At 35.6% G+C, this 24,788-nt stretch overlaps 1 protein-coding gene across 9 annotated transcripts; it reads left to right on the top strand.

The window, feature by feature from the left end:
* The first annotated feature begins 69 nt into the window (after positions 1–69).
* On the top strand, positions 70–23,047 carry mllt1b (MLLT1 super elongation complex subunit b). 9 transcript variants are annotated; one of them, NM_001040384.2, is given in 12 exon segments: positions 70–173; positions 2,614–2,794; positions 6,423–6,505; positions 7,159–7,302; positions 7,416–7,541; positions 11,985–12,572; positions 15,537–15,621; positions 15,702–15,810; positions 18,716–18,815; positions 18,886–18,960; positions 19,054–19,125; positions 21,616–23,047. In NM_001040384.2, coding segments are annotated over 12 exon segments (1,704 nt in total). In that variant the 5' UTR covers positions 70–161; the 3' UTR covers positions 21,745–23,047.
* The last annotated feature ends 1,741 nt before the right edge of the window (positions 23,048–24,788 follow it).

Genomic DNA, 24,788 nt, shown 5'->3' with positions numbered 1-24,788 from the left:
GAGCCATTCTACTTTTATTTTAAAAACTGTCAGTGTCGCGGCCATTTGTTCAAATTGTTCAGTTTCTTCCTTCACACTCCATCAGATGTGTAACAGCGAGGATGCACATTCAATCTACTTCAGCGCTTTTGTAAATAAACTAAAGCGGAACACAGGCAACAATGGAGAACATGGTAATAAGACTTTACCGACACTGCCAGACAGACATTCTAGAAAAATATGCATGATTTTAATATATAAGCGTTGATATTGAAAGACGCGAGGGCCAACGTTTCTGTGAAGATGGTCTGAATGCTAACTTAGCCAGCTAGTCTCTCTTGCGAGGATTAAAAGCAGGAAACCGGCGGAAATTATTTGTGTCTTTATGTTCATCTTGATCGTGATGAAGATGTGCTTAAATAAACCAGAGTGTCCTTTAAAACCGGTTTATTTGCATGTAGGACAGATGGACTCTTGAGTTCCAGCACTCACTAGCTGTCCGGCTAGTCCGGAGTCTGTCTCTTAAGCTAGAGAGCTGCCTTCATAGACAGCATTTTTATGTGTCACAAGCGCGCGAATGTTCGAACGCTCCACTAACCGAACATGCTGCCTATGTAGGGTGCTCACGGTGTTTTGAGACGGTCGCTATGAGAACATTCTTCCATTTCAAGGTTTGATGCATGTGTATGTTAGCTTCTGTAATTATACAACAAAGCTTAGTTTCTAAAAATGTGACAGGATGTTAAATCTGTTCTGTGATCTAGATAAAGCCTCTGATTTGGCATTGGACTATAACTTAAAAATCAAATGTAGTAATGTCTTGACAGTTTCATGTTATGGTTATACACTGGCTTTACAAGGAAAAAACTTAATCATGACTTTAAAAAGTCTGATTGACATTGGCTGTATTTATCTAACAGTGTTTTCATGAAGTTGGGTTTGGTTTAAACCGGTTTATATATTAAACTGTAATTGTGTTTTATATGATGATGTCATTATTGTAGTTAGGTATTATTAAAAAGTTATTATTATTATAAATGAAGTATATGTACCACGTTATACCAATTAATGTTAACTGCTGTCTATCTTTCTGTCTGTCTGTTTATCTATCTATCATGTAATCTGACTAGGCTTTTCCATGACTAGATTTTCTTTTGTCATTTGTCAGGGGACCACATGAACAAAACAGACAAAAATATCTTGGAATAAACTCGAATTGAACATTTTTGTCTCGTTGTTTTTGCCTGCTTTTGTTTATGTGGTCCCTTGATAAAATGCCAGGTCAGTCAACACTGACAAGGAATTTATTAACCACTAAACTAACGCATTCAAGCCTATCAGTAATTTTGTTACTGTACCAAGAAAAGCTGTAAATGGTAAACCATCATGCTCATGATAAATGTCACAGAACTGTAAGTTTCCATCTCCAGCTGTCAAAGAACTAAAGCAGGTTGATTTCTGGCAGACAAACAAAATGTAGATCTGACAGTTCTGTTGCTTTCTTTTAGTTACATTATTACAGTTTGTTCGTGTGTTTGTATACAGTATCTGACAGAAGTCTATACAAGTTTTAGGAAAAACAAATAATACTTGACTTTTAGTTGATCATATGGTATGAAGTGGCTTATATGAAAGGCAAAGGCCTCTAGATTATGCTTATTGTACCAAAATAAAATATGATCATGTCTTGATTTTTAATTTTTTAATTAGGACAGTAAGGTCTGACTTTGCTTAGACAGAAGTCTTGACACTTAACAGAAATAATGTCCAGTATAGAATATAAAGTCATGCTGCACTGGAAAAATAATTAAATTTGTGTATGACTCCAGTAACTTATTAATAAAGTCATCTGGAATGACGCTCTTGCAGGACTCCCAGAGTTCATCAAGATTCTTTGGATTCATCTTCAATGCCTCCTCCATCTTTCCCCACACATGCTCAATAATGTTCATGTCTGGTGACTGGGCTGGCCAATCCTGGAGCATCTTGACCTTCTTTGCTTTCAAACTTTGATGTGGAGGCTGAAGTAGAAGTAGCAGTGCTATCCTGCTGAAGAATTTGCCCTCTCCTGTGGTTTGTAATGCAATTGGTAGCAGAAATGTCTTGGTTCATTAGGCTGTTGATGTTTCCATCAACTCTGCAGATCTCTTGCATGCCCAAATACTGAATGTAACCCCAAACCATGATTTTTCCTTCACCAAACTTGACGGAATCTGTGAGAATCTTGGGTCCATGCCAGTTCCAATGGGTCTTCTGCAGTATTTGTAAGGATTTGAATGCAGTTCAACAGATTAATCATCTGAAAAATCTACCTTCAGCTACTTTTGCAAATGAACAACTAGAAGTCCAGTTATTATTTGTTGCTCTGACAACTGGGATTGACGACAATACTTTTGTCAGGGTGTATATATACACACATACACACACATATATATATATATATATATATATATATATATATATATATATATATATATATATATATATATATATATATATAGATAGATAGATAGATAGATAGATAGATAGATAGATAGACAGACAGACAGACAGACAGACAGACAGACAGACAGACAGTTGAAGTAGTCCTGTTCAGAAATAGTGATGGTTGACTGTAGTTTTGTCTTATTTCAGTGCACTGTTCAGGTGAAATTGGAGCTGGGACACAGAGCCCAGTTAAGGAAGAAAGTCACTACCGAGGGCTTCACACATGACTGGATGGTGTTTGTTCGGGGCCCGGAGGCATGTGACATCCAGCACTTTGTGGAGAGAGTTGTCTTCCGCCTTCATGACAGCTTCCCAAAACCTAAGAGAGGCAGGTTATGTTTGAGTCAACTTGATAACATTGTAATTTTAGACTCACTGTAAGAAAGTTCAAGGTGCCTTTCAATCAGGATTAAAGTATTAGTGCACTTCCCCAAAGAAAATATCCTAATAATTAACTTACGCTCTTGTCATCCTAGATGTTAAAGGGATAGTTTACGCAAAAATGTAAATTCCATCACCATTTACTCACCCTCAGGTTGTTCCAAACACAAATAAATGTCTTTGTTCTGCTGAACACAAAGGGTGATATTTAAAACAATGTCAGTAACCAAACAGATCCCATTTACTGCCATATTTGGAAAATAAATCCTATGGGAGTAGATGGGTGGCGAGATTTGTGTGGTTATTGACATTCTTCAGTGTTCAGCAGAACAAAGACATGTATACAGATTAAATGATGGCAGAATTTAGATTTTTTTGGGTGAACTGTTCTTTTAGTTTAAAAGAATTTTTTTTTTTTTTTTGAGGAAAATATGCTGTGATTTTCCCTATAATGGATTTTTTTGGTGCTTAGTGGTTTGAACCTCCAAAGCAGTTTCAAAGAGCTTTTAAATGAGTCCAAATGGGGAATTAGGATCTAGCGAAATGCTGTAATTGAAATTGATCATTTTCCTATGAATTTTTAACCACAAATATTTGCATTCAAAAAATACGAACAGTTTCAGTAGGTAAGGCCATTTAGCAACCTATTAAGCTGCATTAAAACTTAACTTTGGATTTTCAAACTACTGAGCACCAGTGTTGAGTAAAGTTACTTTTTTAAAAAGTAACATTACAATCTACTTAATAAAGTACTTCTTATTGAAAGTCCTGTATGTTATAGCTTTTTTTTATTAAGATAGGATTAAGATTGTAATACATTACTTTTAACAGTACTTCAGAAGATTATTATGTAGTATGGGGAAAATCCTTAACTTTTTCCCTTAAAAAAATTCATCAGAAATGTCCAGAACTACACTGTCATTCACTCATTCACTAATCCCTATATAGTGTATATAATAGAAAGAGGGAACGAAAATGAGTGAATTAACTCAGATCCTGATATCCTGATCCAAACATTAGTCTGTCCTGACAATTTTGTCATAAAATATTTACATGTCGCCTTGGTGTAATGAATTTTATGTCACTGTTAATTTGTCACATATAGTTGAAGTCAGAATTATTAGCTCTCCTGTTTATTTTTCCCCCAATTTCTGTTTGACGGAGAGAATATTTTAACACATTTCTAAACATAATAGTTTTAATAACTTATTTCTAATAACTGATTTGTTTTAGCTTTGTCATGATGACAGAAAATAATATTTTACTAGATGTTTTTCAAGACACTTCTATACAGCTTAAAGTGACATTTAAAGGCTTAACTAGGTTAATTAGGCAGGTTAGGATAATTAGGCAAGTTATTGTATTTCGACAGTTTGTTCTGTAGACTATCAAAAAATATATAGCTTAAAGGGGCTGATAATTTTGACCTTAAAATGGTTTTTAAAAAATTGAAAATTGCTTTTATACTAGCCAAAATAAAACAAATAAGACTTTCTTCAGGAGAAAGAATATTATCAGTCATACTGTGAAAATTTCCTCACTCTATTAAACATCATTTGGGAAATGTTTAAAAAAGAAAAAAAATTCAAAGGGGGGCTAATAATTCTAACTTCAACTGTATGTTGTATTAATTGAAAACAGAAACACTTGCATACTTATTTTCTTTTGAATTACATTAAAAAATTAAAGACTGAAAACACTACTAATTGTATTTGTTTAAAAAAAATGTGTCAGTATTAAAAAAAAGTAAATTACTTAAATACTTAAAAAATAGACGTGCAAACATGTAATATTTACCCATTTTTGCAGTGTTTCCCATTAAGGTTGCATCTTGTGTAATCTTACATTTAAATGTTTTAAAAGTTATTAAACTTAAAGTTGCTATTTCCAGTGTTGCTCTCCAAAATATTTTTTCTTTTTTTTTAGTGATGGTGTTTATCGAGCATACATTAGCTGCAAATCAGAGTGAATTGTTGAAAAAAGTTGTGGGACACCAATGTCTGACACTTAATTTAGTGCAGTATATAGTGGATAGGGAACAGCTTAAGACTCAGGTTTATTTGTAAATGACTCTTTCTTTTTGAACGATTCATTTGAATGAATGCTTTAATGAATCACTCATTAAGACAGGGAACTTCTGCCACCTACTGGCAGTTTTAATGTCATTTTTATTTTTCCATTACAGACTTAAATAAGTCGACGAAAATGAACAAAACCACACTCAGAAAAACATTATTTGAATTATTATTGAAGAATTCCTATGAATTTGTCAGAATTACAAACCTCTACTACTTGTTATGCTTGCTTTTTAGTTTTAACTTCTGTTTAACCTGCATAAGATGTGATATAGAAATACAAATAAGCTGGGGTCCGTTCTTCGTACATGGATTACTCAGTTAGCTCAATTGGTTATAGATGATTTGACACGATCCATGATCGTTTCGTTCTTTAAAACTCTTCCAAAAGTTGTTGTCATAGCAACAGATCTGGTAGCTCAAACCTGCTCGGGGCAGGCTCATTTTTATATAAACAGGATAGGATCTGTTTTTTTAAGCAAAGGTAATAATGAAAGTATGTACCAAAGTCTGTTATCTTCTTACAGTAGTAGTTATTTACACTTGAGAATATACTAAATAGTTAAGAATTTACATAGATATAAATAATAAGTAAAATATATATATAAAATATATAGAAATTAAATGTATGCAATATGCACTCTGAAATAAAAGTACAAAAGTGTCACGGAGGGTTCTCTCCCCAAAGGGGTCTAAGAAAACGTTTATTATTTTGGACTTTTTAGATACAAACGCGTACTATTTTAAGGTACTAGCTTTAGTACAATTTGTGTAGAATAACAGACATGCACAATATTCAACTTTTTTTTTTTTTAAAGGAATAATCATTCATTATTCAGAATTATTCATTGCTGATCATGATTTCGAGGATTGATAGATCAGTCCTTCACAAACTTGTTTGAAGATCATCCTAGATCATCTTAGATCATTTAAGCGAGGTACGAAGAATGGACCCTGGTGATATTGCTTTTTTAATTTCCTTTTTTTAAACTAATAAACAATATGCCCTTTATTGCAATAGTTAAATATAATTATGTTTGTTTGAGCTGTGTTTCACAATGCAAATAGTTTTATCATATCAGTGATTTATTTGTCAAAAAATATTAAAACAATGATCTAGATCAATCTTTGTTTATGCTAATCTTTCTTATCCCATGTAAAATATAAGCAATTTTTAAGTAGACTTATAATGTAGATAATGTAAAATAATGCAAACACTGTGTCTCTGGTGCTTTCAAAATATCTCCCTGTTTGCTTGAGTGGTCTGATATGTCAACCTCTGCCTAAGCCAATGGCGTGATTTTTGGGGCAGGGCTACCAGATAGAAGCAGTGTTGCGGAAACCTGTTCGGAAAAAATGGTTATTTCTGCAATTCCATTGTGTCAGTAGTGGAAGATGTAGTGTGGATATGTAGATCGATTTAAATTTATTTCTCCATATCAGTGTACATTGTAAAAAATGTAACCATACATCTCTGACAGTATTTCTCTTTTTCTGCAGTTTGTAAAGAACCCCCATATAAAGTGGAAGAGTCGGGTTATGCTGGTTTCCTCATGCCTATAGAAGTCTATTTCAAAAACAAGGTGAGGACATCTCTTCGTATCTACAGCAGTATCTGCATTGCTTCATCTGTGACACGAAGAACTGGTATTTCAGGCAAACCGCATTAAAAGAGTTGCGCAAAAGCCTTTTTAGATGTGTGTGAGGAAAATATCCAGCTGTGCTGTTCATAAGCGCTTTGTTGCCAGTATTGGAAAAAAAAACAGATGAAGAGTTTTGCAATTCGGAAAAGGTAAAGGTCAAATAACTAGGTGAATTCAGTATTTGCACTGTGAGCTAGAAGGTTTTAGAAGCACGTAACGGAAAATTGACATGAAGCTGCTGAAATAAAGAGAACATCAAGGTAAATGGATTGTAAACTGTAAGAATGTGTAATCTTGTGTAAATTAATTTTGTAAAACGTGTGAGTTTGTATTGTGCACCTTCATCTTTTTGATATCATTATAATTTAGTATATTTACTTGTCATTTAGTTTTTTTACTTTTCCAGAATCAGTAGTAAAATATTCTGTGGGGTTTTCAGTTTTCTTTTATTTCCTCCATCTAATTTTACAGTAAAATTTTCACATGCTGTTAGAATGAGGTGCAGGTTTGATACTGATATTCACCGTTTTATCAGCACAGTTTAAATATATTTCTGTGTGTAAGCCTGAAGATGCTTGTTTCTTCATTGACAGGAGGAGCCTAAAAAGGTGTGCTTTAATTATGACCTTTTCCTGAACCTGGAGGGGAACCCACCCGTCAACCACCTACGCTGCGAGAAGCTCACGTTTAACAACCCCACTCACGAGTTTCGACGCAAGCTAGTCAAGGCCGGTGGGGTGAGCTGGACTATTTGTGTTTGCTTTTGTGTTTTGTACCTCTATAATCAGCTCTTTTCATTGGACTCTCACTCTCCTTCTCTCTTTATGTTGAGGTGTTTTTCTCATCTCAGGCTATCGTTGTTCCTGAGGGAGCGGAGATGATGCCTCGACCCAGTCCGGATTATCCAATGCTGCCGACTATTCCACTCTCTGCCTTCTCAGACCCTAAGAAGATCAAGTCAAGTCATGTGGTAAAGGTTAGTAATAATGGCATCTGTTGGTTAAAAGAAATATTATTAGATTTTAGTATCAGTATGTTAGGCTAATTGTCATATATAAACGCGTGTGCTCCACAAAATAGCATTATAAGATTTAAACATCCAAAGCTTGCAGTTTTTACTTCCACCAGAATGGATCTACACTTTTTTTGACATCACATCAGACTTCATTTTCTCATCAAATCTTTTGACCAATTGAAATGCTCTGTAGTATCTGACATGTCCCGCCCCCTTCCAGATGCTTTTTTTAATTTGCTTTTCACTTGATGTTCTTGATCTCAAGCTATCTCACTGGCAGAGCTGGGGTCAAAGAAAACTCTTACCGGCCTGTCATCATGTTTCAGTTGAGATTACGTCAAACATTTTTTTAAAAAGTGCACATTTCAAAACACTTCACAAGACCTTTAAAATGAATTTAAAAAGTTTAAAGCATTCCGTGTTTTAAATTTGATTATGTAAATTCTTCAGGTTGATATTCATGTTAAAGGGTCACGAAACACCACAACACATTTTTTGAGCTGTTGACAGTCGTATATGTGTCCCACACAGCTAAAAACACTATTAGGACACCTATATTTCACTTAAAAGTGTAAATTGGTTGTTTTTGCGTTATTTCAAGCAAATTCGTACTTCCAGTTTGAAACAAATTTTTGAAGCTGTGTCACGACCATGAGATAGTAGCGTGTATTCCAGCGTGCAGACTGGACGTCTGTGCCAGAGTGTGTCTTATTACGTCTTACAGTGTGTTGCATTAATGCATGAGTAAGGCTTGGTTCAAACCAATCAGCGCACTCTATTGTGCAACTTCATCAATATTCATTACTCTCATAGTGTTTAGACGACAGAGACGCCACGTTGTGTTGGAAAAACAAGTGTGAAGTGTTGCTTTAATAGTTTGCTGCAGTTAAGTTCTGTTTTCATTTTCTCTCTGTGAGAGCTCAGACTGTGGATTAACAGTGTACGCGACGCTCGACAACAATAACTTACGTGTCTAAGGAGGAACATTGTTTACCTGAGAGCTGTTCTCATTTGCTAACGCTGACATCCGGATTCGCTTGTAGTCTTCTCTTAATAAAGACGCGGCTCTAGTTGCTGGTGATTGTCCTTTCTCTACAGATTTGGTAAGTGAGCGACCAGTGCTCTTTGTTTATTCAGTTTGTTCGTATCGAACAAACTATTGCACCGAGTGTAAACATGTTAGCACTACAACCAAACTTTAACCTCGTGTATGATTTTTACCGCATTTTGTGACCGGGATAACACACGCAGCTTTCTGACGCTACCTGCCGTGTGCATCTAAGTTTCGGGGAAATGCGGAGGGTTTTTTTTTCTCATTCGCCGTGCGATATCAAACATTGCATGAAAAATACACGCTTAGAGCAGTTCCTTGAATCAAATATCTTGTTTGTCGCAAGGGGCATGACTGAATTCCCTGAATGAAAGAGCCAAACTGCAGTTAAAGTCCACCATTTAATAATTTGGCAAATAATTCGACTACAGATGTCCATGTAAACACAGCCACTTTCTCCCCTGTGTGTGTGTGTGTGTGTGTGTGTGTTTTGACTCTGAAACTCAGCGCGCCCAAATAGACACTCCCACACCATCCCACTTTAGTTCCTCCGACACTTCCCCCTAAACAGAGCTGGACACGTCCACTTTTCAGACTTTTTCCAAAGTAGAGGTGTGAAAACACCCTGCTGAAACTAGGGGGTTTCATGGCCCTTTAAGGTGCTCTATTTATAACACATAAACCTTTGTTATTAGCGACACCGGTGGACATTAAATGAACTGCAGCGAGTCCATTGAGTTATTGCAACATTTGTAATATTTTAAATAGTTTATCCCAAAAAATTCATTTTTGCTTCAAATGACAGTTTGAAAAAAGAAACTTCTTTCCTTAAAGGTTAGCAAAAAATGTAATTTGTAGGTCAAAAGTATTATTATTAAATCAATTGGTTAAACAACTTAACTTGTCTATTTTAGATATTTAAGGCATTCAATGTTCTATATGTGATGGTTTCAATCATCTAAGAGTGTGTTTCCGATAACCATCATTAGCCAACTAAGGTTGCAAGTTCATAGTTAGTTGATTTGGCATTTCCCAAATCCATCGTTCCAGTGAACATTCACAAACTTGTACAATTGCAAACTTGTACACTTGCAACTACACCTCTAGAGCTGTAGTAAGAGGCATAGATCCTGGTTGTGTTCTATTTCCTGTTATCCCACCTATGTCCTATACCTTTCAAACTTTCCAACATTTAAATTTGGAATGATTTTTAAAAAAGTTTGTATTTGCTTTCCAAGTGTTTTTTTTTTTGTTGTTTTGTTGCAGATTTAACGATTTACATATTGACAATTGCTCTCCCTTTGTAGTAGACTTTTACAATAAATAAAATAAAAAAATAAACTAAATCCTACTTAATAATAATAATAATAATAATCATTAATAAGTAGGATTTTTTCATTTCTTAATAAATAGCCTACTGTTAATTACAATCATTAGCCGTTTATATATGAGTATGCATAGTACTATGATAATTCAGCCGTGAATTATGTCGTTGTTTGGGAAATGCACCCCAGGTAGGGTTGGGCTGATAGACGATGCCATCGTCCATCGCCGATGGCGGATAAACAACACAATGCTAAGCCGGCATTGCAGATCCTCCGCCCGCCTCTGTCACAATCTCGCTTGCGAAAAATACACACTCATACTATTTGTATTTACACTAATACATCTTAGTATTCAAACGGCATTTTACAAGGAAAATGATTCACATCCACACTGTGTTTTACCTAGCATTTCTGAAAAGCCCTCCGTCCACTGAAAACGCACATAACTTGACCACACACACACACACACACACACACTTTCATGCGCTTGTCTGAGCTCCAGAGAGCAGTGCAGGTCGGACAGTTTTCAAGAATGTACCGCTGGATCGCGTCTCTCACTATAGTTGTTAAACGTGATATTTAATTCATCTCGTCTCTTTCTAAAACTCTTCTGTCTTTTGAATCTATCAGGTAATGTGTCACAGCATCAGTACACTGCTTCAATCTTTCACTTTCAGTACTTGGTCATTTTAGTGAAAACCTCAGATACTGTAGGTTGGGCACCTTTTTTACCAACCAAGTTTGTCGACGCCATTATAACGACACAGATCACTTCCTATTCATGCGTAAAAAGTGATTGACAGGTGGTAATTTGTGTGTAATTTATTTATTTCTGATTTGTTTATGGGTAAAACAAAGACCATATGGGTCAGGAAGTTGAAACAGTGGGCTACAAATAATTAATTAGTTATACATTAATTAATTATTCATAAAAAATGAGTTCACCTCCGCCTATAATGACGATGCCATCGTCCATCGTGATGTTTCACATTAGACATCGTACAATGCCAAATTGGTCGATATCGCCCAACCCAAACCCCAGGTTGATATTAGCTATAAGTTGAGCTATAAGTAAAATTCTGAAACCTTTGCTATTAGTGACAGCAGTGGCTATTACATGAACTGAAGCTAGAATGTTTATCCAAAAAAGAAAAAAGAAATCTTTTGCTTTAAATTACTCAATCTTTTGTCCCTCTTTATAAAATATATGAAGGTATTTGTAATAAAACCTGAGATGTCTGTATCTCAATTGATAGTCTATTCTATCAAATAATAGGATGCTTCTCTATGAGCCAATACATTAAAAATAATCCATGTTAGTCAGTCAGTTTAATCCAAACCTTGTGTAGAGACACAAGCATGATAATATGAACAAATTAAAATTAGGCTTTGCCCACAGATAAATAGTAATATCAAACTCGGAAAATGCTTGCTCGATGGTTGAATTTTCTTTTTAACAAGACACATCATAAAGTTGTAGAGAGTAATGCGATATTTACAAAGCAAAAAAATCTCAATATTTTGGGGTATTTGTATGCATAATTTTTGTTTTATGTTGGTACCATGCTTATTCAGGCTTGTCATGAATAAATAATATGACATTAAACCAGGAGTGTGTGGCAGCAAGCCCCTAAAAATGAGGGATTCATCAAATAATTCATATAAACAATTTGTTCACAATGGCTGATTTATTTAGAAATTCAGTAATGATTGTCTTAATGAATCATTAAATCCTCAACTTCAGAGAATTGTATTAAAGTAGATTGATTCAAGAACAAAAACTAATGATTGTCTAATGTTGATTATAATGTTGAATGTAGATGAACAAATATTCTGCTTTTTCTCAAAATAAGAAGACAATGTTGTGTCTACAATGCTGAAATGTTGTATAAAATCATTATCACGTTTGCTACTTTGATCATGCACAAATATCCAAGAAAATGTCACTCCTGCTTGTGTGTGCATTATATCACATCTTAGAAAAACACAAAAACCCAGAAAGGGGATTTTATTTTTGCTTTTTTGTAGGAGTCAAGTAAAGATGGAGGAAGTGGGAGCAGCAAAAGCCTTAAAGCCCATAAGGCAACCAAAGAACACCAAGAGCGCACACGAAAAGACTCCGAGAGCAAAGCCACATCCAGAGAGAGCGACCGAGAGGGCAAATCATCAAGAGACCTGTCATCATCCTCTTTTTCCAAGAAATCCACAGATGGCAGAGGAAAAGACGATGTGAAAACGGTGCCCAAAGCTGCCTTCAAAGAGCCCAAACTCACGGTCAGAGAGTCCAAGATGGATGGCATGTCTCCAAAAGGTGGTGGAGGGGTGACTGTTGGAGTAGACACTCGAACCCCGGGCAAACGGCCCTCGTCTGCCAACGAGTCGCCAAAGCTTAGTACCAAGAAACAGAAGAGGATAGGCTCTGAGGGCATGAAGGGTGGAGGCTACAGCAGCAGCTCTCCCCGCATTACCTCAACAACACCCTCCAATTATCCCGAGAAGAAAACCACGAAAGATAAAGGCCACTGGACCAAGATAAAAACTGAGGTGGCGGAAGTCAAAAGGCAACCCGACTCTGATGAATCCAACTCCGAGGATGAAGCCTCTTCCAAATCAGAGGTATGTTTATGTTGTTCCCTTAGTAAAATGCGGTTTGTGATCTGTTACTAGGTTTACATCTGGTATCAAGATGTGTTTTGTTGATCTGATCACAAGCAGAAAAAATACAGGTTTACAGGTCGAAAACTCTTCAGGAGGTAGAGGTAGTCAACAACACATTTGACCAGTTTTGTGCCGCTTTGTGTAGCTTTTTTACATTGTTTCTTGTCTTGTTCATATGTTCTCTGGCTTATATATCAATATTCGGTTAGATTGAGAGGTTAGAAAAGACCTTGGTCCTTCCCTCAAAGAAAACAAAGGCTGTGGTTTCTTTGTGTGGCTAATTAACTAGGTGTAAACAGGAGTATGTATTCCACACCTAGGCCCTATTTACATATGGTATTAAGATGCATTTTGTTCAATACGAATACAAGCAGACAAGAGAGACACATTTCTATTCAGACTTGGCATTTAAAACGTCTCTCCTATCCACTTTCGACAACCTTTCCTTGGATGAAGGGTCTCTGGAATGGTGTGTTTATAGGTTTCAAAAATATTCTTGTGCAATTTAGACGTTACACTGTCAAAAAAGTGCAAAATATTTAATAAATATTTGTAAATTTTTATACATTTGTAATTATTGTAAAATATTTACAGTGAAATAATTTAAATATTTATAGTTTTCTACTAAATAATGTAAGTACAAACATAGATTATGTTGTATTTTCTTTCCACTTAGCTTTCACATGTATTAACATAATTGACTGCATTTCAATTATTTAAGGAAAATTTCAGAATATCTTAGATTATCGTTGCTTTGCATAGAAAAAAATGATCAATAGAGCATAAATACTTTAAATAAAATAGTCGCAAAGCAGTTTTTCAACAACAAAAACCAATGACTGCTGCTGTTTGGAATGCAAGATGCTCATATTTTTGTAAAACATCTTATTTTAATCAAATAGTAATTCATATTTCTGAAAAAAAGCTACATCACTTTAAACTATAGACCAGGGGTGCCCAAACTTTTTTGTTATGAATGGCCAAAAAAACAAACTTGCTGTGGCCCGAAGGTAAATATATTTAACTGTATTACAAAGTTTCCATGAATAATTTCCTTATTTATTTTAAAAATAGATAGAAAACTTTATTTTAAGCATATTAACTAATCCATTATATATTTTTTAACATTTTATAATGAAGATTTTATAATGAAAACATAAAAATTCCATTTATAACCTTGTTTAATGCCGAATAGCATTAGGTATATGCTAGCTAGTGTTGTTCCCATACTGATAAACTTCCGGTGACCTGAAATTGTGAGGTTTTTTCTATTTTATCCGGTTCCTTTTACAGCATAAATGCTGTTATGTCATTAAAATACATTCAGTTAAATAAACTTTGCCATTCATTTAGTTGCTCAAGCGTAAAACGAGACAAAAAGCCGTTTACTCGCACACGCCCGTCAGAATCGGCAAGCTAGCGCAGAAGCTCCATTGAATATACTGAGGTAAATAAATGCTCATATTATAAAGACATGGCGGGGGAAAATGTAATTTAATGTAGTGCTTTTTGTAAAATCTGAGACCCACTTTATATCGGATATCACTCAGCCAGTAGAGATCGCTGATTTAAAAAAAAAAACAGACTTTAAACGCGCCGATTTTGCATTGGCATACAGTTCACCGGAAGCGGTTAACCCAGGTTACTGGCAAATTAAAAGTCCTATTAGCATGTTTCGGCATACCTATAGTCAAGCTGCACCTGCCTTTACTTTCATTTGCTCATTGAGGACTTCAGAATTGTGCTCTATCCGCTGAGCAAGAGTATGTTTATTTTTTAAAAATGTAATCACTCACAATTTACTTTAATTTAGTTGAAACATTTAATTCAAGGTCGTTTTTTGTAGCTTTAAAATAAAACTAATAAATGAAAGGTTACGTTAAATGAGAAATTACTGTATTAAAACCATTAACATTAGACAAATTTAATTGTTACATTTTAGGGGATTATTTAGCTTTTTTATTTTGGTCGGATAGTTATTTTAATTTTATGAAGCCACTGAATTATTTTTAAAAGTGTATGAACAGCAGCAGTCTTCTTTCTGTTTTAACAGAACAGAGCTGCTTTGTACATAAAGAGTCAGGACTGGTTGGAGAACCTTAGCTTTTTTTTACATTTACCAAATGTAGCATTATCGACATTAAAGTTCATATCCTTATAACTAGTTCATAGGACTGCATGAATCATTTGAATGTGATTTTCATGTACATTTTGTCCGAAAAAGCCAGTCCTATAATCAGGAGTAAATGTCCAGAACCTGCTTTCAGATCAAGCAGCCTTTACTACCCAGAGCTGTAGTTCTCCGACAAGCTGTGCAAATATTCACACATGATTTATTCAGTCTAAAAAATAATCATTGTATGTTTTGACAGATGATTGCATCACTTCTCAATGACCTATGGCTCTGCTGCTGCTACATCCGAAAGTACTCAAAAATAGCACATTTAATAACATGGGTTACTACAAACTGGCTTCATAACTTCAGTCGAGGGTCTGAATTATTTCCTTCTGGAAGGTTACTCTGCAGTTGTGTGATTTTTACTCTGGAGGATATTTACTACTGATTGTAAAGTTTCCCTGACAAGATGTGCATGAGAATTGCATCTTTGGCTAAAATGTGATTTTTATTTTATTTCGATTAATCTTGCCCTACTAGTGCACTTCAACAACACATCCCAAAATGTTTAAGAATATAGTCAATAGATGTAGAATGTCTGATCTTATGTGTTTTGGAAATCCTTGAAAAAGGACAAGCTAAACAGCTTCGTTTACACCTGTATTTACACTTGTGATTGGATTGACTAAAATGCATCCCCGTGGTGTAAACAGGGTTGTACTTAAGTATGCTCTGATCAACCAAATACACAGTAGTGTGTCTGATCATCTGAATTGTAGTAAAGCTCAGTGATGTTGTTTATTTAGCAGTCGGCTCCATCCAGTCCATCAAGTTCCAGCTCAAGCTCCAGCTCTGATTCTGACTTTGAGCCGTCGCAGAAACAAGGCCAAGGTATTGAGTATAATCATGAGTTGTATTATCAGTTGTGTGCCGGCTCATTACGCTTGATTGAATGCAATGGTTGTGTCCAGGGACACTGCGTTCAATGGTCGAGGATATGCACTCTGAGGGCTCTGATGACGACAGTAGCTCTGAGGTTGAGACGCCCATGAAGACGACTCCATTCAACCACGACTCACGGTTTGTGCCATTCTTTTTGAATTTGATTTAAAGTTTAGACCACTTGATAACTAAAATCTATAATGCAAGTGGGTGATAAGTACAGTGCTCGGCATATATAACTACACCCCTCACAAATATATCTTTTAAATTCATAGAAAGCTATACAATATTAGATTAGTCTGTACTGAAGCCAAATCTGGAGCTTATCTAACAAAATAACTTACGATAACGGTCTAAAAACTAGTAAACCCAAACTTTTATCTTATAGAAAAATATTAAATATAATTTTTTTTGCAATATTTTGCTTGAATTTAATTGTATTATCTTTCAATTTCTAAATATATTTGGTGACTAAAATATTATTTTAATAAATATATCTCTTTAATAAATCTGTTTTGTTTAAATACATTGCCTATGTTCACTGAGAAATTGATAAACAATTTAATTTTCAAAATAGGGTGTACTTAATTATGCTGAGGACTGTATTTTATCCACACTATACATATTGGGGCTATTTGACATTGCAGTAATTTATTTTCTCTGCAATATAAATACAGTTTTACCAAACAACTTAAATAGTTGTCTTTGGAAAGTCTTTGACTTAAATTGACTGGGATGATTTTGTTTGGGAGTTAAATATAAATATATTTTACGTAATTTATTATATTCATACAATAAACAAACTACAGTCACAAATAAACACAATGGAGCAAATATAAAAGCGAAGCAAATAGTGCTTCATGGTTTTCCGGGGAGAGTCTAACAGTATTAAGGTTCAGCAAGTGAATAATAAAATGTAAAATAACATTGCATAATATTCATCATATGAAAAATTCAATACAATTAAACTTTATTAAACTTATTTATGCAATATTAAAATGCGCTTTAAACTCTCTTAAAATGATCACACAGTCACAGGCCTCAAAGGGGTGGTCCACAACGATATCATATTTTAAACTTTAGTTGATGTGTAATGTAGCTGTGTGAACAAAAACAACATCTCTGAATCTAAGACGTTTAACACAAAGGGAGACATTGGCTTTCACAGAGTTTGCTTAGCAAAGCCTAACTACCTGACTAAAGTCTTGTCATCAATCCCAGTTGTAAGAGTAACAAATAATAACTTAACTTTTGAAGAGTGGCAGAAGGTAGATTTTTCCTTTGACTTGTCTGTTGAACTGCATTCAAATCATTACAAATACTGCAGAAGACCAATCGGAACCTGCATGGACCCGAGATTCTCACAATCTCAGTCAAGTTTGATGAAGGAAAAATCATGATTTGGGGTTACATTCAGAGATCTGCAGATTGAATGGAAACATCAACAGCCTGAGGTATCAAGACATTTGTGCTACCCATTATATTACAAACCACAGAAGAGTTCAAATTCTTCAGCAGGATAGCGCTCCTTCTCATACTTCAGTCTCCACATCAAAGTTACTGAAAGCAAAGGTCAAGGTGCTACAGGATTGGCCAACTCAGTCACCAGACATAAACATTATTGAGCGTGTCTGGGGTAAGATAGATTAGGATGCATTAAAGATGAATCTAAAGAATCTTGATGAACTCTGGAGATCTGCAAGAACGCTTTCTTTGCCATTCCAGATGACTTGACTTGAAGTGATTTGAATCATTGCAGAGATGTATAGATGCAGTCCTCCACGCTCATGGGAGTCATACACAATATTAATTCTTTTTTCACTTCACCATGATTTATATTCTATACTGTACATTATTTCTGTTAAGTGACAAGACTAAGGGCCTACTCACACTATGCCATCCGTACCGTGCCCAGGCCCGTTTCCCGGATCGTTTGAGAAGTGTGAGTGCGCTGAATCGGGCTCAAGCACGGTTCACTTGGCCGGCCCTGGCCCGGTTGGAAGAGGTGAGCGCGGTTCACTTGGGCTTTGGCACTGTACGCTTGTGTGTGAGTGCAAAACGCGCCAAAGCCCGAAACTGAAAGCGAGACGTGACTTTTAAGGGGCTGTTTCATATGGATTTATTAATCATTCTTACTGTTCAGTGAACGCAAACTGCCGTAGTTTATTAAAGACGAGAACTCCTCACAGCACGACAGCTGCGCGCCTTCAGCAGACCTCCTGCAGCACGAGAGCTTTATGATTGTTTATGAGCGACAAAAGTGGCGGATCTGTTCGGCGAAATATCTGACTGCATGTCACCGCATCCCTAAGGACTGTTTGGCGAAATATTTGACTGCATGTCACTGCATAACAACCGACTGAAACGATATAACTAGAGAAATCTCCACTGTGCTGCTGAGTGAAAGCGCTTCTCACTGAACAGCGCAGCAGCGATGACGTAAGCGTGCCGAGGCCCATTTGTGGTGTGAGTGCGGGCCGTCGGGGGAGACGGAAGGGGGGACAAGCGTGCTTTGGCCCGGTTCGAGGCAACTGTACCTAGTGTGAGTACGGCCTAAGTCAAAGTCAGACCTTACTGTGCTAATTAAATAATTTAAAGTCAAGGCATGATCATATTTTGGTTAAATAAGCGTAATCTAGAGGCCTTTGACTTTCATATAAGCCCCTTCTGATACCAAATGATCCACCAGAAGTCAAGTTATTATTTGTTTTTTTTAAAACCTGATTGGTCGACAAGACTTTTGTCAGGTAGTGTATGTAAACACAAGAAAACAACACTGTAGATGGTGTATTCTAGGAGATTTTCATACCCCTCAGTTTCGAGTGTGGTCCTGGAAAATCTCTGTTCAAGCGCTATCTAACCCTTCTTTTTAGCCCTAAAGAGAATTGGGGGAATTAGGGGAAGGGCTAGGGGGTGGAATTGATATTGGGCCTAATACAGTCCTCTCTTTCTTCTTCCCTTGTAGGTCCTTGTACATTATTATCTCAGTCACATAGAAAGAATTTTTAATCCTTTAAGTTCATTCTGAATTTCCTGTTTTCAGTTTGAGCATGGACAGTGAGAGTGATGGTAACGAGGAGTCTCGTCCTCCCAGCCAGGAAGCCCCCTCACCTTCACTCAAACTCAGCTCAGCAAACCTTAAGGTAAGTTCATATTGCATTGCGATGAAACTTCAGACTAAGTTAAGTCTGAAATCGTTGTATCCTTTGTCAGATGTTAGGAAAAAAGAGCCCAGACTCTTGCAATCGCGAGAAGATAATCAAGAGGGGATACGACAAGGTAGGAACGGTAAATAACTCAATCATACTCATCATCACTGATTCAACATTTTATTGCACATAAAGCTACAATGTAAGGTTTAAACGAGTGATCTGGTTGCAGGCTTATACAGAGGAGCTTATGGACCTCCATCGCAGACTGATGGCTCTGAGAGAGAGGAACATTTTACAGCAGGCAACTATATTTTTTATCTATTTTTATGAATATTTTTTGAGATTTATGAATTAGGGGAATATTTTTGTTCCTGGCATGAAAAATATCAAACATTTAGCTTTAAGAATTTTTTAAAAAGCTTAATTAGCAGGAATTTCTACTTTAAGATTGCATTTAAACTGTGGTATGCACTATTTTTAAAATAGCGGTCTGTGCTGATTTTTATAGTACAGCTGATACCTCAGAGTAGGTTTTAATCTCATGTTTTCACTAATTATAGTGTCGTAATATGTTTTTCTTCTTACAGTTCAAACTTTCTTTAATATCTAGGAACTATACTCTCATTATTATCTGTTATCTAGTTACCTAGCTGGGGAATATATTAATGCGCTGTGTAATATCATTGCGCCTGCTGCAGCCATGGTACAGCAGTCAAGTTCCTTGATTATGTTGGCATAGTTCCTAGCTGTATCAGCTTAGTAAGTAGCAAATGGTCATTTTCTGTAATCTTAGCACACAATGTAACTACAGGAGAGTCAAACTTTAAATAGGAATATTATCAAACTGAAAAAGATGCAAATGATCTAATTCGGTTCAATTACTTATGCTAAGCTAAGCTAAAAGCCCCCCACTAGACCTGGGGCTTTGTTGAATAGATTTAAAAACTGTAAAATTCAGTTTTTTCCTAAAATTAGATTATATCCCAAAATATCTGAGTGTTCCTTTAAGACCTAAGATAAGAAACTTTCTGTAATACACCCACAGAAGTTGATCTTTTTTTTTTAAGGTGTTAAGAGTGCACCTTCTTGTAGAACCACTTACATGTTCCACGTTTCTTAAGCCCTTATATCTGCTGTCAACTGAAGTAACAGGGAATTTTGATTGACATATAGTTAAATTAAGAATTATTAGCCTGTTTAATGGAAAGAAAATTTCTAAAAACATTTCTAAACATAATAGTTTTAATAAATAATCTCTAATAAGCGATTTCTTTTATCTTTGGCATAATGACAGGACACAATATTTTACAAGATAATTTTCAAGATACTAGTGTTTAGCTTATTTAAAGGGCACCTAAATCATCTTTTGTAAGCTGTTTGGGCAGAACTGTGTCTAGGTTGCATGTCTTCATCGTAACACAGATAATCTTATCCACAAAAGAGGACGTGTGCAAAGCAACTGGAATTGAAGGATCTGTTCAGCTCTGTGTGATCATTTGCACCTCAAAAAAAGTGTTTTACAAGTTTAAAAAGTTTTTAAAACAGTGCATTTTTGTAAATAATGTAGTAAAATAGCTGTAATTCATCACCACAGCCACATTTCAGTACAGTTATAAAAAAGATGATTCAATCCTGGTTTGTGGACTTAAATCAGGTGTATTTTGTACATTAACATAACGTATATTCATACAGCGGGCGACGCAGTAGCGCAGTAGGTAGAGCTGTCGCCTCAAAGCAAGAAGGTCACTGGTTCGAGCTTCGGCTGGGTCAATTGCCGTTTTTGTGTGGAGTTTGCATGTTCTCCCCGTGTTCACGTGGGTTTCCTCCGGGTGCTCTGGTTTCCCCCACAAGTCCAAAGACATGTGGTACAGGTGAATTGGGTAAGCTTAAAATTGTCCATAATGTATGAGTGTGTGTGTAAATGGGTGTGTATGAATGTTTTCCAGTGATGGGTTGCAGCTGGAAGGGCGTCCACTGCGTAAAAACATATGCTGGATAAGTTGGCTGTACATTGTGCTGTGGCGACCCCAGATTAATAAAGGGACTAAGCCGAAAAGACAACGAATGAATGAATATTCATACAGCAGTGGATATTACTTTGTATCCTGTCACATTTGCCATGCGAGCACAGTCCGAATGTGTGTTTGTATGTGTGCACGCGCATGTAAACTTTATAACGAGATTGTGTGTGACTCGTTGCAGAAAAGCTTGAATTAACTCCACAACAAATATATCAAATAACACTTGGGAAAGTTTTTACTGTGGTAAGGGAGATCTACTTCATTCTTGTTGGTCACTGTGCTGTTTATCTACATGAATGCTACCACACCAGAGCAATACAAACAGATCCCTGACACGTATGTAAATAATCTGATGGGTGTTTTGAACTGAAACTTTACAGACACATTCTAGGGACACAAAAGACTTCTCTTAAATCTTGAAAAAGGGGTAAAATAGGTGCTCTTTAAAGGCTTAACTTGGCAAGTTAGGGTAATTAGGCAAATCATTGTATAATGATTTTTTTGTTCTGTAAGCAATCAAAAAACATTGCTTAAGAGGGCTAATAATATTGACCTTAAAATGGTTTTAAAAATAAAATAAAAACTGCTTTTATTCTAACTGAATTAAAACAAATAAGACTTTCTCCAAAAGAAAAAAATAGGAAACACCATGAAAACTCCTTGCTCTGTTAAACATCATTTGGGAGATATTAAAAAGAAAAAAACTTACAGGAGGTCGAATCATTTGACATCAACTGTATATGAACTGCATATGCATTTGTGCATTTCAGATTGTGAACCTCATAGAGAAGACCGGCCATTTCAACATCACCAACACAACCTTTGACTTTGACCTGTTCTCCTTGGATGAGTCAACCGTACGTAAACTCCAGAGTTACCTGGAAGCCACGTCCACATGACACAAGGAAGCTGCTCGGCCGTGATTTGTGTGAAAGGAAAGGCCCTTAAATGATCAGGGGGCAAGAAGGAAAGTTACCGAAAGCAACATATAAATGCACAGGAAACAAACAAACGACAAAACGAGCAAACAAACAACAACAAAACTCTATACTGTAATACAAATAAGCAAACAAAAGAACCAGAGGCTTAACGGGGCGGTTTTCAGGGTTTATCTAATAACAGCACTGCGCATTGCACTAAGAAACAAAACTGTTGGCACAATACTGTCCAAAATGGACAAGATCTCGCATAGGAATGGATGATGAGACACCTTGTATTAAAAGTAAGTACATTTCAAAGCTGGTTTTGCACCAAAGCTGTAACACTGGTGGATCCCTCGCTCTGGCTTTAACGCAGGAGCGATGACTGAAAGACTGTGTTCGCTCTCTACCCTGTCACTTTTCTGCTCCATGTATGTTAAACGTGGAAAGAGCCCAACTCGATCAAACTTTGTCTGCATACTGTCTGTGTCCGCATAGCTTCGTAGCCCCCCCCACGTGTTGGATAAAGTACATATTTCCAAGCTTTGGTGATAGATGCTCCCTCAGATCAGCTAATGGGGGGAAACTATCTGCCTTTGTAGTGCCTTTTTAAAATATCATGTTTTTAAATTATAATCGTTTGTGAGTCTCTTGTTGGTCCTTGGGCCGTTAACATTGAAATGCCTGAAATCGACACTCTTTTGAAGACGGTTTAATAGCTGGCCTGAGAGAACACGTTATGAGAGAACCGTTCTGCATGTGTGATCTTGCGCATTATTGTCTGTTTCTTGATGGTCATCAACATGAAGTCAATTTGTTAACCATTTAAGGTTCTAGTTTATTTAAGTAACTGTGCACTTTTTTCTGGTCACTTCAGTGCTTTGTAACTATCTGATAACTATATTTATGATTATGTTCTTTTTTTTTACATAGACTTGCAAAAATGTACAGATTTTTGTCAATGTTTTTAATGCATATTATTGATTATTCGATCACTTGAGAGAATATGCACACAGAATGAAGAGGGTGAGTTTTCTTTTTCGTATGTATTCCAATGGTGCAATTGGGAAAAAAAGAGAGTCTTCTGTTCACCTGAAGTATTATACGAGTGAATATGTATTTGTGTCAGATACGTATTGTCTGATGATATTGCTTTTTAAAAAGCATACCTGCTTGACATGTTATTCTTCATTGTCGATTGCCAGTTACCCTTTTTGATTCTAAATAATGTATGGTTATAAAGTAAACAATGTTTTCAGTGAAACATTTGTGTTACACCATGGGGAAATTGCAGTGGTCTTTTTGTTTGTGCACGATTGACTTGTACACTGTAAAACTCAAAAAGTGAAGTAACTCAAACCATTTGAGAAAACAGATTGCAACAAACCGTTTAAGTTCAAAAACTTACCCTAATGAGTTCTGTGAACTTAATACATTTGAGTAAATGAAGCAATTTGAGCACAGTAAAACCCAATAAATGAAGAGAACTCAAACCAACTGAGTACTGTAAAACCCTATAAGTAAAGGCAACTCAAACCGTTTGAGGAAACCAATTGCAACGTAAACCTTTTGAGTAAAAAAAAACTAATCCATATGAGTACTGTGAACTTACTCCATTTAAGCTAAAGTAATGAGGTATTTAATTAACTCATTACTTTCAACACTGAGTTCAAAACTCTTCAAATGAGTAGAAATAACTTTAAGGGGATTTTAAGTTAACTACACTCATTTCATTTGATAAAGTTGACTGTTGGGTTTTACAGTGTAGAAGTAATAACTTGGAGGAATATGCATGTGATGCTCATAACATTTATACAGTTTATACACTTATAATATTCTCTGGCTTTTAAAAATAGAGAAGATGGACATAATAAATTCACATAATACATACAATATGATGCACAAGGTAAAAACACTTCATATAGGTATCTTGGCTGTGCTTGCATTTCTAACAAAACAAAAAGAAAGTTGTACATAGCTCAGCATATTTACTACACCCCATTTTAAAAATTAATGTTCTCCATTTCTCAGTGTATATAGGCAATGTATTTTGGTGCATATAAACAAAACTGATTTATTAAACAGATTTATTAAAATAATATTTAAGTCACCAAACATATTTAGAAATTGAAATATACTATTTAAGCAAAATATAGAAAAAAATATTACAACCTTTTTTTTTTGCTTCACTTGATTTTTCCTCTTTTTTAAAATTTGTATTTAATATTTTTCTATAAGTTTGGGTGTACTATAGTTTTTGGACTGTTATCGTAAGTTATTTTGTTAGATAAGCTCCAGATTTGGCCTCAGTACAAACTAATCTAATGTATATGCACAAATATAATATTGTATAGCTTCCTATTAAAAAAATGAATTTAAAAGAGATTTATGAGGGGTGTACTTATATATGCTGAGCACTGTATATATTAGTGAAAATAGAATCATTACATTATTATTTTGTACCAGTGTTCGTAGTGTTTTCAAATTAATGTAGAAATAAATTTATGGAATAAAATAAAAAAATATGAATTAAAGATTAAAATCAATAAACCTTAAAATATGAATGTTATATAATCTAATGAAAAGAATAACTAATACATAAATATGTTTAAAAATATTTTAAAACAATGCAGAATTTATAACATTTAAATAAAATAATTAATAATGTGATCAAAATCTTTATGAAATGTTAGAATAAAAGAAAATACACTGTTAAAATTAGGTTTAAATAATCTGATTTGGGCGAGGCAGTGGCGCCTCAAAGCAAGAAGGTCGCTGGGTTGCTAGTTCGAACCTCGGCTCAGTTGACGTTTCTGTGTGGAGTTTGCATGTTCTCCCTGCCTTCGCGTGGGTTTCCTCCGGGTGCTCCGGTTTCCCCCACAGTCCAAAGACATGCGGTACAGGTGAATTGGGCTGGCTAAATTGTCTGCAGTGTATGAGTGTGTGCGTGAATGTGTGTGTGGATGTTTCCCAGAGATGGGTTGCGGCTGGAAGGGCATCTGCTGCGTAAAAAACTTGCTGGA

This window comes from Danio rerio, chromosome 2 (genome assembly GCF_052040795.2).
Source record: "Danio rerio strain M-AB ecotype USA chromosome 2, GRCz13ab, whole genome shotgun sequence".
NCBI classification, from domain to species: domain Eukaryota; kingdom Metazoa; phylum Chordata; class Actinopteri; order Cypriniformes; family Danionidae; genus Danio; species Danio rerio.
This window is presented reverse-complemented; position numbering and strand designations above follow the sequence as displayed.

Excerpts from the sequence above, each read along its gene's own strand:
- mllt1b (XM_087240001.1), top strand. Across the intron at positions 18,961-19,053 it reads GATACGACAAGGTAGGAACG|GCTTATACAGAGGAGCTTAT; the intron begins GTAAATAACTCA and ends ATCTGGTTGCAG. Across the intron at positions 19,126-21,615 it reads AGAGGAACATTTTACAGCAG|ATTGTGAACCTCATAGAGAA; the intron begins GCAACTATATTT and ends TGTGCATTTCAG.